Source organism: Oryx dammah, unplaced genomic scaffold, assembly GCF_014754425.2.
Source record: "Oryx dammah isolate SB20612 unplaced genomic scaffold, SCBI_Odam_1.1 HiC_scaffold_17, whole genome shotgun sequence".
NCBI classification, from domain to species: Eukaryota; Metazoa; Chordata; class Mammalia; order Artiodactyla; family Bovidae; genus Oryx; species Oryx dammah.
The window spans coordinates 71,788,356-71,803,065 of NW_024070201.1; the positions used below are offsets into that span (position 1 = coordinate 71,788,356).

The 14,710-nt window shown below is 45.7% G+C and overlaps 1 protein-coding gene across 4 annotated transcripts in view; it reads left to right on the forward strand.

Moving 5' to 3' along the window:
• Positions 1 to 14,710, forward strand: part of EXT2 (exostosin glycosyltransferase 2) — a 142,416-nt gene that overhangs the window by 6,865 nt on the left and 120,841 nt on the right. For all 4 annotated transcript variants that reach the window (XM_040259051.1, XM_040259049.1, XM_040259048.1 and 1 more), the window contains exons 2-4: positions 4,349 to 4,914; positions 6,100 to 6,189; positions 11,356 to 11,472. In XM_040259051.1, the coding sequence (XP_040114985.1) occupies positions 4,379 to 4,914; positions 6,100 to 6,189; positions 11,356 to 11,472 (743 nt within the window). In that variant the 5' untranslated portion in view covers positions 4,349 to 4,378. The remainder of the gene's footprint in view (positions 1 to 4,348; positions 4,915 to 6,099; positions 6,190 to 11,355; positions 11,473 to 14,710) is intronic.

Consider the following 14,710-nt stretch of genomic DNA (forward strand, 5'->3'; position numbering starts at 1 on the left):
AGTGACTTAGCAGCAGCAGCAGCAGCCCATTAATTAGACTAAACATCTTTTCAGATGTTTCTGTGCCATTTTGTTGCCTCTGTTGTGAAATTCCTGTTTAAATCTTTTGTCTAAGTTTTCTTTTATTTTGGATTTTTTGTTTGTTTCTTATTACTTTGTAAGAGTTCTTTATTCTGGTTGCTATTACTAGTCCTTATTGGTTATGCATATTGCAGATATCTTCTAGTTTGCAGCTTATCTTTTTATTTCCTTATGATGTCTTTTGGTGAGCAACATTTCTTAATTGAAACACTGAATTTAATCTTATGATTTGCACCTTCTGCATTTCACTTTGGAAATCATTCTCTGCCTGCCATAGATATTCTCTTTAGCGTTCTAAATATCTTTAGCCTGTCACATATAGCTTTTAATCTTGAGTAGATTCCCTCCCCTCTAGCTGCTTTTAATATTTTTCTTTGGCTTTCTTTTCAGTGGTTTTATTTTGGCGTGTCTAGTTGGGGTTTTTGTTTTTGTTTTTTTTGTGTGTGTGTTTTGTTTGGTACATATTGTACTTGGAGTTGAGTATCTTGAAGCTATGAGTTGATATCTTTCATTATGCTTGGAAAAACTTAACAGAAGACGGGTGGATTCTCATATCTACTTCTGCCTTCAGTCTTTGCTTTATCACACATCATGTCATCTCTGGCAAATGAAGGTGAAAAAATAATGTCAGCATTGTTATAAAAAATAGTTTAGATTGTTTGAAAGAATCTTGGGGACCCTCTGAAGTCCCTAGACCAAAATTTGAGAACCTCTGGTCTAAGATTTTTGGTATTAATATTATACTAGACCCCTAAAATAGGTTGGGGAATAGTTCTTTTTTCTGAACTTTGGAGTAATTTGTGTAAAATTGGAATTATTGTTTCTTGAATGTTTGGTAGAACTTGGCAAATCTTTTGGACCTGGAATTTTCTTTATTGGAAAAGATTGTCTTAATTTTCGATTCAGTTTCTTTAGTGTTATAGTGCTGTCAAGGATGGCTATTTCTGCCTGAGACTGTTTTGATAAGGGATAGGATAAAAGAATTTTCCCATTTCATTCAAGTTTTTAAGTGTATTGGCATAAGTTCATTGATACCATCTCATCTTTTAAATACATGCAGTATTTAGAGTTATGGTCCCCTTTTCAGTCCAGGTATTGTGCTTTATTCTCTCTTTATCTTGATTAATCTTACCTGAGTTATGTTAAATGTCAATTTCTTTAGTCTTTTTCTTTTTAAAAAATTTAGCTTTATAGATCCTGTTTGGTTTTTAATTTGTGTTTTTTAATTACTTAATTACTTCTATTATCTTTGAATTAATTTTGTTGTGATAATATCTTTTTTATGATCTATTACTCATTAAAATTTGTAAAGCTCATATTTGGATACTGCTTTTGTTCCCTTAGCCCCAGTTTTGTTATATATGAAAACAGTATGTTTTCACACAGTGGGTAATTGATAATTAGGTGGTATAATCATTGTAGTAGGTTATTGCCAGTATTTTAAAAAACAGTGATAGGATAATACAGGAATACAGTGTTCATCACATATTCTATGGCTAATACTGAGTACTAAGGTTAAATAAGCATTGTTTTGTGAAACTTATTTCAAATACATCTGTGTCTGTGTTAGATCACAATATAAAATGTTGTTTTATTATAGGTTTTAGTAAAAAAAAGTTTAAACCACTGTATTAAAAGGCAGTTTGTCTAACATTTAGTAAAGATTTCAAACCTGGCTGCCTAAAATAAACATGTGAGGGGCTTGCTATTTTGACACATTCTGTGACTTTATTTTAGGCCTACTGATACAACTCTCCAGCGCTGGGGCCAAGGATTCTGTTTTAACATGCTCTACCTGTGTAATTCTTACAATTCGGGTGTTTGAGAACCACTGATTCAGGATACAGATAGACCTTGCGAGCCTGTTGGGCTGTTATGACACGGGGCTTGTGGAGAGTACGGCTCCTTGCATTTATCTGTCCCAAGGCTGCCTCTTTTCTAGCTTCAGGGGGGACATGGGGAAAGAAGGAAAGCGATCGGATGGGCCCGGTGGTAGTAGGGGTCGGGGACTGGCTGGGAACATCTTGTTCATTGCTGGGATGACAGAAAACGTGAAATAGCTCTCGTGCCTGCATTTCTGGCAAGGAGTCGATTAGTGTATGTTGAATGGCTAATGTATATACCCCAAAGATGATTATTCTTTAAGCTTAAAATGTATAAACTTTCATACATTAGTCCATGACAATCGTGTTCTTTTGATACATCCCAGACCATGGTTTCAGATACAGCAGATACAAGTTGAAATCATTAATGATCTTTCAGCACATTTTATCCCCAAAGCTGATAATGATTGCAACATTCAGGGCTTGGCAGGACCCTACTAAGCTAGGCAGAAAGCAGTTTTACCATGTAGTCATGGTTGGAGAGAACTCCGTTTAGCCAAAGTGAAAATGGTTCGTAAACCCTAAGATGGTCTGTGAGCTTTTCAGTTATTTTCCTTTATACTAATGTGTGCTTGGTCGCTCAGCCATGTCTGACTCTGCGACCCCATGGACTGTAGCTCCCTAGGCTCCTCTGTCCATGGACTGTAGCCCCTCAGGCTCCTCTGTCCATGGAGTTTCCCAGGCAAGAACACTGGAGTGGGTTGCCATTTCCTACTCCAGGGGATCTTCCCAACCCAGGGATCAAACTCCTGTCACTTCCATCTCCTGCACTGGCAGGTGGATTCTTTACCACCAGCGCCACCTGGGGTTCGAATAACTTTTCTGAAAGATCAGAGAGTAGAATGAGACCATTTTGAAGATTGGAATCTTGACACAAGGAATGCAGAAGCCACTTGTTGCAGTGACATGTCTGTGACAGATGAAGGAGTCGTGCTCAGGGTATCAACATAGTAGGTCGGCGTCTGGTGTTGGGGGGCTTGTTGGGTAAGGATCTTAATTTGTGGTCTCCAGGGGTACTTTGCATTTTCAGCTGAGGACTACAGATTTTTTTTACGTCTCAGTCCATGATGTGTATTGGCTGTTTCATTTTTTTATTGCTACGTTACAAACCACTACAACCCTTACAAACAGCAGCAGCACCAGCAATCATGTGCTCGCTCAGGACTCTGCCATCTGCACGGAGCTCGTTGGGGATGGCTCATGCTGGCTCCACGTAGTCTCTGCGGTCTTCCTGAGCTTCCTAACTGTGGGCAGCTGGCTTCCAACGGCTACAGGGTCTTTTAAAGCCTGGTCTCAAAACCCCTAGAATCTCCCCTCTGCCACTTTCTCTTGGTCAAAGCAAGTCCCAAGTCTAGCCCGGATTCGGGGGGAAGGCAAAGAGATTCCACGTTGTGAATGGACCGGTGGCGTGCGCATTCATCAGTGGGAAGAATTTTTGGCATCTGTCTTTAGAAGCAGATCTACCTCACTGGCCTTTCTTTCCCTCCACCTCTCCTTTCCTCCTTCCCTATTTCTTTCTTCATTTCTCCCTTCCATCAAAATGTACCAGCTATCCCCTTATTATAAAACATCAATATATATTTATTTAAAGAGTAGTCTTTTTTTCTCTAATGCCCTTTTCCCCTTTCTTGATATTTTCCTAGTGGTGTTTTTACATTGTACATTTTGTTATAGTTTTGTGTATCTCATTAGTATCTAAATTCCTCTAAGGTAGATCTTTGCTTTCTTCTTTAGGTTCTCTATGGGGTTGAATGAATGAATGAATGAAAATTTTAGTATATCAAACAAAGGGCCAGTTTGTCCAGATGAAGCATCAGTTTTTGTTAGCCAAGTATTTCAAAAACAAAATGAAACAAACTGTCCTTTGGCTGTTCCACTTATAATTTTTCTTTCTTGCTCAGTGCTCCTCTTCTTAGGCCTGACATTAACCAACTTATGCTTTCAGAGAATTTGTATTTATAGAATATATTCTTTAGTAAATATATAGCATATTCTCACATGTACAAATATTTATTTACTTTATTTATCAGTTCAGTTCAGTCATTCAGTTGTGTCCAACTCTGTGTGACCCCAGGGACTACAGCATGCCAGGCTTCCCTGTCCATCACCAATTCCCGGAGCCTACTCAAACTCATGTCCATCGAATCAGTGATGCCATCCAACCATCTCATCCGCTGTCATCCCCTTCTCCTCCCACCTTCAACTTTTCCCAGCATCAGGGTCTTTTCAAGAGTCAGTTCTTCGCAGGGTCAAAGGTCCCTCTTCATTATTTCATCAAATTGCGTAAGGGAAAGAAATAGGCCGATTGAAAATGTACCGGTCCTTTCAAGGGTCATCTGTCACCCTGAAGCCTTCATTTTTCTCTCTTCTCCCCTGGTAACCAGGAGTGTGAGGAGGAGGCTGTCGGGGTCATTATGTGCGCGTCGGTCAAGTACAACATCCGGGGTCCCGCCCTCATCCCGAGAATGAAGACCAAGCACCGCGTCTACTACATCACCCTCTTCTCCATCGTCCTGCTGGGGCTCATCGCCACGGGCATGTTTCAGTTCTGGCCGCACTCCATCGAGTCCTCCGGCGACTGGAGCGTGGAGAAGCGCAGCGTCCGAGACGTGCCGGTGGTCAAGCTGCCGGCCGACAGCCCGGTGCCCGAGCGCGGCGACCTCAGCTGCCGGATGCACACGTGTTTCGACGTCTACCGCTGCGGCTTCAACCCCAGGAACAAGATCAAGGTGTACATCTACCCGCTAAAGAAGTACGTGGGCGAGGCGGGCGTCCCGGTAAGCAGCACCATCTCCCGCGAGTACAACGAGCTGCTCACGGCCATCTCAGACAGCGACTACTACACCGACGACATCACCCGCGCCTGCCTGTTCGTCCCGTCCATCGACCTGCTCAGCCAGAACTCGCTCCGCGTGAAGGAGACGGCGCAGGCGCTGGCCCAGCTCTCCAGGTATCCGCAGGTCTCCCAGAAACTAGGGGCAGGGGAGGGCAGAGCTGGTTTCCAGCCGGCGGCTCATGTCCTGTCTCCTGGGTGGGCGCGTGGATGAGCGGCTGACTTGGAGGACCTGTGCTGTGGCCGGTCTCTGCACCACCCTCTTGGGCCACTGCTGTGGGTTCCCAACTTCTTAACATTTAGAAGCTAAGGAGGGTTCATATTCTCAATCCTTTCCTTTTAAATGTAAATACCTTTCCCCACCTACCCTCTTTATTTTTCACATATACGTATTCACTATAAAAAGCTTGAAAATACAGTTAAGCAAAAAGAAGAAAGTTAGAGTCATCCCATAAGCCTGCTTTTGACATAGTCATTAATATTTTGATGTTGCTTCTCAGTCATTTATGTATAAAACAGATACAGGGACACATATATGCATTGTAGTATATGTATGCACACGTATATACACATATGTGTATATATAACATTTTGGTCAAGAGTGGGCTCACACGGCAAAGCGTATTCTTTTTGCTGCCATTTCCCCTTCGTTTACCATGAATGTGTTTCCAAATAATTTCATCTTTGTATGTCAGTGCTGTATGACATATACACAGAATGTATATGTATTCGTACATACAGTTCTGTATGGGACTCCATTTTGCACACGTTCCCTAATGTCCTTAATTAGCCTTCTATATTTCTTTGTGTTTTTGTAACCAAATGGTGAACACTGCGGTAGCGTTCAGGTTTTCATCAGCGTAAGCAGTTCTGCAGTGGACCAGCTTGGAGGACACACGCCCTGGCTTTCCTTTGGAGGAGCCAAGCCAGCACCTGGAGCACTGTTGCAATCTCCAGGCATGCAAGTTGCCTTCCTGAGAAGTGACCCTGTTACAGGTCAGGGGTGCTTGCTACTTGTTGTCCGGCTTCCTTTGTGGCTCATATGGTGAAGAAGCTGCCTAATGCAGGAGACCTGGGTTCGATCCCTGGGTCTGGAAGATCCCCTGGAGGAGAGAATGGCAACCCACACCAGTATTCTTGCCTGGAGAATCCGCATGGCCAGAGGAGCCTGGTGGGCTGCAGTCCGTGGGGTCACACAGAGTCATGGCTGAGCAGCTATCACTTTGACTTGTCATCCAGAAACTGAATTGTCTGTTTCTTCATAGTTGATGTGTGAATTCTACATGTTTACTCTCTTAATAGGTGGGATAGAGGTACCAATCACCTCCTGTTCAACATGTTGCCTGGAGGCCCCCCAGATTATAACACAGCCCTGGATGTCCCCAGAGACAGGTAGGTGTATTTGGGGTTGTCCGCCTGACGGGTTTCTGAGGATTAAGTCAACGTAGGACCCTTTTGTTCATGTGAAATCATATTTCTAAGCCCACTAGGACATAACTTTGTAATCAGAATTGTTTGTTCAAGTGGAAAATTGTCCTCGGTCTTTTCCTCCCTGAGACCTGCCAGAACCTGTCCCGGGAAACTAATGGAGGGTCAGGGTCCAGTGGAGCATCTTAGAGGTCTGTCTTGTCTTAGTCTGGATTGTGTGCTCCTGAGCTCACCCTCTTTCCCCTAAAAGGCCTGGTTCATATCACTGGCTTGTGTCAGCTCTCTCCACATTTGGGAGCATTAAGTAGTCTCAGGTCCTGGGGGGAGCGGGCGTGGACGTGTCTTTGGAGCCTGTAACATCCGGGAAGTGAGGCACTCTAAGTACCGCTTACTTTCTCCTTTCCTTCCTTCCTAATGAAACTTCCAAACAGGTAGAAGTGGCATGGGGTGGCCACGATGGCGATTCAAGTTCAGGTACTGTGTATTTGGCCCTTTTGTACCGACTGCGTCGCTTCCTGGAAACCTCAGAAGGGAGGTGCCTCTTTAAGGTTCTGCTCCTAGTACTTGGCCCGAGGCTCCGAAGAGAGCGGGAAGTGTGGGCCCGGCATGAGGGTCCTGGGCAGCACCCATGGGAGCGGATTACTGTAAGTTCAGATATGAACTCATTTATGACCAGCTTTGTTGCTGTTGACGTTTAATTCTTGAAATCATTGTTACTGAAAGAGGTGAGAACAGCCTCAGGCCTGCTGTGGTCTCTGCTTACTTGAGGCCAGCATCGTCATTTGTGAAAATCTATACTTAGTACCGCTTTTCCCCAGAAGATTAAGTCTAAGCCCTCTTTGCTTTTGAGTGCTTATCTAGAGTCAGTATTGAGTTTCTATCTGGAAAGATAATTATCACTAGAAAAGACCCCAGCGCCATCCTTCAGCTTTGATGTAGAAACCATTTTGGACGGTAGAGGGCAGTCAGGCCACACAAGTTCTGTAGAAACCTGCTGAACACAGGGCGATCTCTGATTTGGCTCTTAGCCCCAGCGTTCCTGAATGCGTTACTGTCTTAAGCATTTGCTTGTTCTGGGAAAGTAAAATGTGTTAGAGGACAGAAAAGGGAAGGCAAAGAGGTGCTGGGAATGCAATGTCTTCACCTGCTGTTCTGGGTTTTAGTTTGAGAAGGGTTTATTTCTGTTTGGGACATGTCGGTTCTTGCTGACACTTTGGTATATGTATCTGATTGGGAGAAAGATTTCATTTTTATCGAGTGCACATGTTAAAAGGAGTTTCATTTCTCTGCAGGAAAGTGTCAAGTAATCAGGAGAGAGTTGAAGTTCTTGCTGGTGCTTAGGTGTTAAGGATCAGGAAGGTTAAATCGTTTTCCCTGTGCATGTATTTTTGGAAGTGATTATAGGCAGTCCTGTAGCAAGTAATGAATCATCGTATAGTCCTCCATTATCTTTCCATGTGGGAAGTTTCATTTGGAAGCCGAGGTGGTCTTCGACTGGTTGGAGTAAGGAATAGTAGATTTGTTTGTTAATTTTTCTGATTCTTTGTTCTTGCTCCTGGATTCAGAGGAGGCAAGAACCATGAGTGTAGGATGGTTTTAGCAGAAGCTGCATATCTGGTTATTCAGAAATTAGAAAACAGGCTAGATTTAGACTGTTTCTAAGATGTCCCTGAAATCTAAAGTCATAAGTGTGATTTTTTTTTTTTTTAAGAATTATCTGACTCAGGAAGATGCAAGGACCAGGACTAAAGCAAATGTCACCTCAACAGATACATCTTTTATCCTGGGTTTCTCTTTCAGTTTTTGAAAATCCTATGTATGGTACACATATACCTTCTGGGTACAAGATTGAAACAATGTGCAAGTATTCCAAGAGGAAAGTGTAAAAATATGTTTTCAAATTTTCCTCTGGTTTTACTCTTTTACTGAGAGGTAATCGTTGCTCTCAAATACTGTGTATTTTGTGAGTCTTTGTTTGATGGATTTCTAGTCAAACACACACATATATTCACCTACCCATTTTATTTTAAGTCAAATGACAGCAAATTATACCTCTTCAATGCCTAACTTTACTGATCTTTGTTTTCTCAGATACATTCTGTAATTTTATTACTGTTTTAGATTTTTGTTATCTTTTCTTTGCAAGTATCTTTCTCAAATTTCTACTTTTGTATAGGTGTATATTTATTTAAACTTCTTAGAGAAAAATGTAAACCCATATAAAAGAAGTACAGTGAGCCCCACATCACCCCTGTCCAGCTTTGTTAATTGTCAACTTGATTCATCTATACTCCTACCTTCTCCCCACTGGATTATCTAGAAACAAATCTCAGATGTTGTATCATTATGTCTGTAAATATTTCCATTTGAGACTGCAGAAGAGGTTTTTGTGTATAACTCAGAGGCTTAGTCGGTAAAGAATCCGCTTGCAATGAAGGAGACCCTGGTTTGATCCCTGGGTTGGGAAGATCCCCTGGAGAAGGGAATGGCTACCCACTCCAGTATTCTTGCCTGGAAAATCTCATGGACAGAGGATCTTGGCGGGCTGCAGTCCATGGGGTCACAAGGAGTCGGACATGACTAAGTGACTGACACTTTCAACTTTTTTCAAGGGCTTTTTAAAAAATATAACTACAGCACTAATATCATCCCTACAGCAATTGACATTCAGTTCTTTAACATCACTAGATAGTCACCAGATATCTAGCCATTGCTCAGATATATATATGTCTCATTTTCTTTTTTTACAGTTTGAATCTGTAAACAAATGAGGATAGCCGTCGAATTGGTCAGTTTTTTTTTTTTTTTGCAAAACCTAAAACTTAAATCTTTATATTTGAGGGATTCGCAGGCCTGATTAAAAGGAAGCAAAAGATACACTTGCAGACAAACTGTGTTTCGGCTCTGTGGATACTCAGATGGGAGGAGGCGAGCTGTGAGAGCATCTGGGGCAGACCCAGTGTAGGGACGAGTGTCCACAAGACGGAGAGGAAGAGGGCTCAGTGACGTCCCTGGGTCTGCAAGTCCCGGGAAGTGCTGAAGATGCTGGCGGACACTTCCAGCGATAGGACACCTGGCCTGGCGTGAGTCGCGGTGCTCATAGTCATGCTTTCTTAGGTGCACGGTTCCCATTCAGGCTCTCACAGCTTTGGAACGGATCTCCGATTTGGGGATACGTAATGGGAAAACAGCGCACTTCTCAGCAATTCACTTTTCAGTCAATGTAAAACACATGTGCTGTAAAGCAAGGGAGGCTTACACTATTTTCTCCTTGGTAGTGTTCAGGAAAGCTTGGCAGAAGAAGATACGGCGATCTGGAGTGGAGGTCTTGTCAGCAGCAGGGCCGGTGGGAGGCTTGTTTGACTAATTGCCGTGGTGGCTCCCCCCGAGAGCTCCGACGAGGTTGCATGTGCGTGATCTGTGACATGAGGCATGCTTCCGGTTGCCTGCTTTTCTCCTCCCAGGGCTTAACCCCGTCCCTCAGCCCCGGGGCCCCAGGGAGAGAGTAACGGTGAAAGTTGGTATCGTGTACACCTGCTTTCTCACCACAGACGCTCGCCCCTTCCTCTGGGGCGTGGGTGTAATTGCATCACCCACCACGCCGCTTACCTGGGCTGCCTGGTGACGGTATATTGGACCCATGTTTCCTTCTCTGCACATCCGTCGTGGGGGCCCCTGCAGTCTGCTTGCCATCATGGTCATGGAACCCACCCAAATTCATGTTGGACGGAGTCACTGCCGAATGCTAATCAGGAAAAATGAGACCGTATGTTGGTACTACAGCTAGTCATTAAGTTTTACAGAGCGGACTGGCAGCTGGAGAGGTGTTCCAGCCTGCACATTACCTCCCTAACCAGTTCTTGGTTTCATAAAGCTTAAACAAACAGATTGGGATTTCCAGGGGTGGTTTGGAAATCTTTGAACTTAAACTGGTCATGTAAGAAGGGAATGTAGGCTGTCATCAGGGCAGGGAGGGGATTGGTAGCAATCAAGATTGCAAAAAATGTGGCTTTGCAGTTCATACATTTTGGCTCAGACTGTGCCGCGCACAGACCTGGCAGCACTCTGCCCCAGTAAGTGACTTGATGGGCTCGGGGCCCCCCGGGACAGAATAACCGTAAACGCTGGTGCGATGCACACCTGCTTCCTTTCTAATGAAGTGTCACTGTACTACTTGCTGGATCCAGTTAAGCAGCGTGTTCATGGTTTTCTAATTAAGGAGAAGAAAAGCTCGTGTGGGTGGACTTGCAGGAGAAGCACTGGAGGTCAAGTTCTGGATTCTGCTTCCTGTGGAAGGAGTGGGCTTGATAAGGCTGAGTAGCTGGAATGGGTGGTGAGGGCTGGTAGAGGCTACACAGTGCACATGTAGCTTTGGGACGGCGGTGGAAAGAACTGCTCTGTTGGGAACTGGAGCAGGCTGGGGGGCAGGCAGCGTGAGATGGGGTACTTTGCCGTCACCGTGGCCTTTTTTCTTTTTTTTGCTCGTTGTCCCCTGAGCTTCCCGTCAGTGGGACGGTAAGTGACTGCCCCAGCCAGTCCTGTTGTTATTCGTTTTACTGTGAATGGGTTTAAGAGTCAGGGCCTCCTTGGTGGCTCAGATGGTAAAAATTCTACCCGCAAGGCGGGAGACCCCGGTTTGATCGCTAGGTCGGGAAGATCCCCTGGAGAAGGGAAAGGTAACCCACTTCAGTGTTCTTGCCTGGACAACTCCATGGACAGAGGAGCCTTGAGGGCTAGAGTTCATGGGGTTGCAAAGAGTTGGACGTGACGGAGCGACCATCACTTTCACCATCTGTGACTTTTGGGAGCGGTGAATGGGATCCAAATAAGGTAGCGAGGGGCCATTCGTAGGCTGTCCTCCTGGCTGTGCTGTATGTTAAAGTAGGGAAAGTAAGGACAGACTGCTTAGGACCCCAGAGGAGGGCGGGTGACTCAGGAATAGGTTGCAGCTAGTGTCCAGGAGACGCTGTTGTACAACGTTTAGCACAGTGTCTTTCTAGAAAAGTGACTTGGTAAACATCAGCTGTGGTTGGTACTGTTATGCATATCCAGCTACCCCTTTCCACAGAGCTTATCAGAACGAAGACTGTCTTTCTTTCTCATCGTTTGACAAAACCCTTTGCTTTTCAGGGCTCTGCTGGCTGGTGGTGGCTTTTCTACGTGGACTTACCGGCAAGGCTACGACGTCAGCATTCCTGTCTATAGTCCGCTGTCAGCCGAGGTGGACCTTCCGGAGAAAGGGCCCGGGTAAGGCGCCTTGGCCACAGCCAGCCGTGCTGAGAGATGCCAGTGAGGGCCAGGGGGTCGGGTCGCACTGCAGTCGAAACCATCAATGACAGGCCGGGGTCCTTGAGGGTCTGTCATTCCTGTCCCACCCCAACCTTATTTATCCTTCAGTTCTCTCTCTGTCTGTCTCTCTCACTCAGTCTCCAGCGCTGTCTACCAAGCTCCCCAAATCAGAAATCTAGTTGCTGTCCATAAGTCTTTCCTCTCCCTTACTTCCTGTGTGGAATTCCAGGCTTCCAGAAGGAAAGCAGGCGTTCAGCATAAATCCTGTCATTTGTACAGTTTTCCCCCGAAATTGAAGTTCCCACGCACCAGCCAAGGGCCAGCCTTTCAAAGAAGAGAGCTGCCAGGCCCGCTGTGTTAAGTCTGTTCTGCATGGGGGACTGTGGGCAGCTAACAAGCGGAGGGTGGTGATGCCTCTAAACTTCTGCCATGCCCAGGGCGGCCCCTCACCACAAAGCGTCATTGGGTCCAATTGTCAGTGCTGTGGCTGGAGAAAGCCTGGGGGAGATAGGATGAGCAGTCTTAAGATCGCTCAGACTAAACTCTTTATCATCTACTCTTCCGCGTGTAATCTAGGTCTCTAATGTTGGTTGAGGACTGGCACGTCCCTTAAGATTTAATCCAGGGAAGAAAACACGCTGCAAGGAAAAAAAAAGATTGAGAGAGATTGAAATGAAGGAGAGCAAACCACTCTGAACAGTACAAATTACCTTCAAATAATAGTTTCCAAGAATTACAAGCTTGCTCTGTTGGTGGTATTTTCTTGGTAACTTGATCTCTAATTTTTATGTGTAACTAGACTGAAATGACGATGCTTACATGGTTTAAGGTCGCTGTTGATTTCTAGAGTCCTGAGACTCTAGAAACCAGAGCAGCGGCACGATGCTCAAGACACAAGGGCACGTCCTCCCCCTGCTGGACAAGCGGTGGATTTCTGTGGCCCGACAGGGACCCACCCGCCTCTGTTTCCCCTCCAGGGTTTGCAGTTGGGCCCTGTAGTTGTGCTGTTTCCTTTACAAACAATACTCCTCTGCCTCAGGAGAGAAAAAAGAAAAAGAAAAGCAAAGACAGGCTCTAGGCTCTTGGCACTTTCTAGGGATCTGGGAGGAGGCAGTCTGGGTGACCTCACGGCAGCATTTGGAATCTGTTGCTCTTTGTGAGAGTTGCTTTTTAAGGGAATTCCCACATCTCTTGAGGGCTGCGTAGAGTAGCAAGAGCTTTGTTTTTATTTTTATTTTAAATCTCTCTCAATATTGTCCAATGGGAAGCTGAGGATTGTTGCTATTGATAGCTTCTTCTCACAGATGTGTTGGCCTCAGCTGGAATTCTCGTCATTTCTCTCTCTAAAAGGAACTAAATTGGGAGTTTACAGCGGTTACTATGGAGGGAAACTTGGAGTTCTCAGCATGATTTTGCTGAAGCTTCGATATCGGCCCTGCTGGGAAGAAACATGAAAGTCATCGCTGGTCATTTTAGTCCTCGAAAGAAAAACAAACCCACCTTAAGATTTTGTTTGCTTAAAACTAAAATGGGCCTACTCCACCAACCCACCATCTGCCAGGTCAGGGCTAGCCAGCATGCAGGCAGGGGAACATTTTTAGACTCTTGTTCACATCTGCACATTTATGTAGAAAATGGTGGTGTTGGGTGGGGACCCACTGAGCGTGGTGACTGAGCGTCTACAAAAGAACTGTGTTTCTTAACAACAAAATCAGGCCAGAGTCTGTCTTTACTCTGGAGTTTCTTTGAGCACCACGTGTTAGCATCTGTACTTATTTCTCGTCTTATGTAGATGGCTCTCGTGCTCTCTCTCTCTGTCTACGTGCATTGAAAACAATGCCTTCCCATCGCTCTCTCCTATTCTATCCGGTGCTGCAGGGTATTCTGGCTCTCTCTCTTTCCGTAGCTGTAATTTCCTTCTCGGGCAGTGAGGAGTCTGGCTCCCGTTATCCCCTGTATCTTGCTTGATCAACCCTGTTGTGCGTGACCAGAGCTCTATGGTTGCCTCTGCCCCTCACTGCGCAGGCGGCCTCTGTGCCCCGACTCAGCTCTGACCCCCTGTGCCGTGCTCCTGCTCCCCGTTGTCACCCCGGGGCAGGCCCCCTCCTCACCCTTCCTGGGCTCTGACCCCCACACTGGATGGGCGTTGCCCGTGCCATCACCCTCCCCGTGCCTCTGCAGCCTGGGCTGCCCTCCTGCCCTGACTTGGCCTCTGCACCCCAGGCGGGGAGGCCCTGACTCCCTCTGCCCGCTCCCCGCTCCCTTTTTCAGAGATTTCACAGTCTGGGCGAGGCCACCTCCCCGCTCTTCCCCCAAGAAGTTCTCGCCTAGACGAGGACTAGAGCACTCCCATTGGGCCACCCCCACTGCATGGAAACGCTCTCTCCCCTCCAGGACGCCAGCACTCCACTCCCGCCTGCAGGGACACCCCTCGGACACCAGCATGGCTGCTCCTGTTCAAGGCAGCCTGGAGCAGCAGTTTTGTGTTAGCAGCTCTACTTAAATAGGAAGTCTCCAGAGACGCCCAGAAAGTCCCAGTGCTTTGTGGCAACCACTGTAGAGCCAGCGTCTTGGGGATTGGAAAGACCTTTAGAGGCTGTTTAGCTCTCAGTTTGGAGAAAGAAATGACAACCCACTCCAGTATTCTTGCCTGGAAAATCCCACGGAGAGAGAAGCCTGGAGGGCTGCTGTCCATGGGGTTGCAAAGAGTCTGACACGACTGAGCGACTAACACTAGTTCTAACTTAATGTATACCTTGTTACTGTAATTTCTTCCTGAAAAGTTTTCTAATTTGTAGTAAAAAAGACTCACCACCTCACAAGACAGTTCATCTTCAAATGGCATGAGTTGTTGAGGTAGTTTCCATGCTTGCGTTGAGAGTTTGTCCATCTTCCTCCTGTTTTAAGCAGATGAGCTCGGTTACAGAAATCCTCCCTTTGAGATGACTGAAGAGGACTCTCTATACGTGATCTTCCCATCATACCTCTCCCCTCTGAAAACTGATGATTTTACAAAAGAAGAATGATTGAGGCTCAGGGGTGGGGGTAGAATTCAAGAGTCTGTTTCAGTGGCTAGAAGAAATCCTTTTGGCTGTAAATAGCCAATGTATTGTTCAGCAAAATGCAGTTGAAGGAGACGTTGTCCAGGATGAGAGAAGCCAGTCTGTACGGCTGATCCAAACTGTCTCCCCGACGG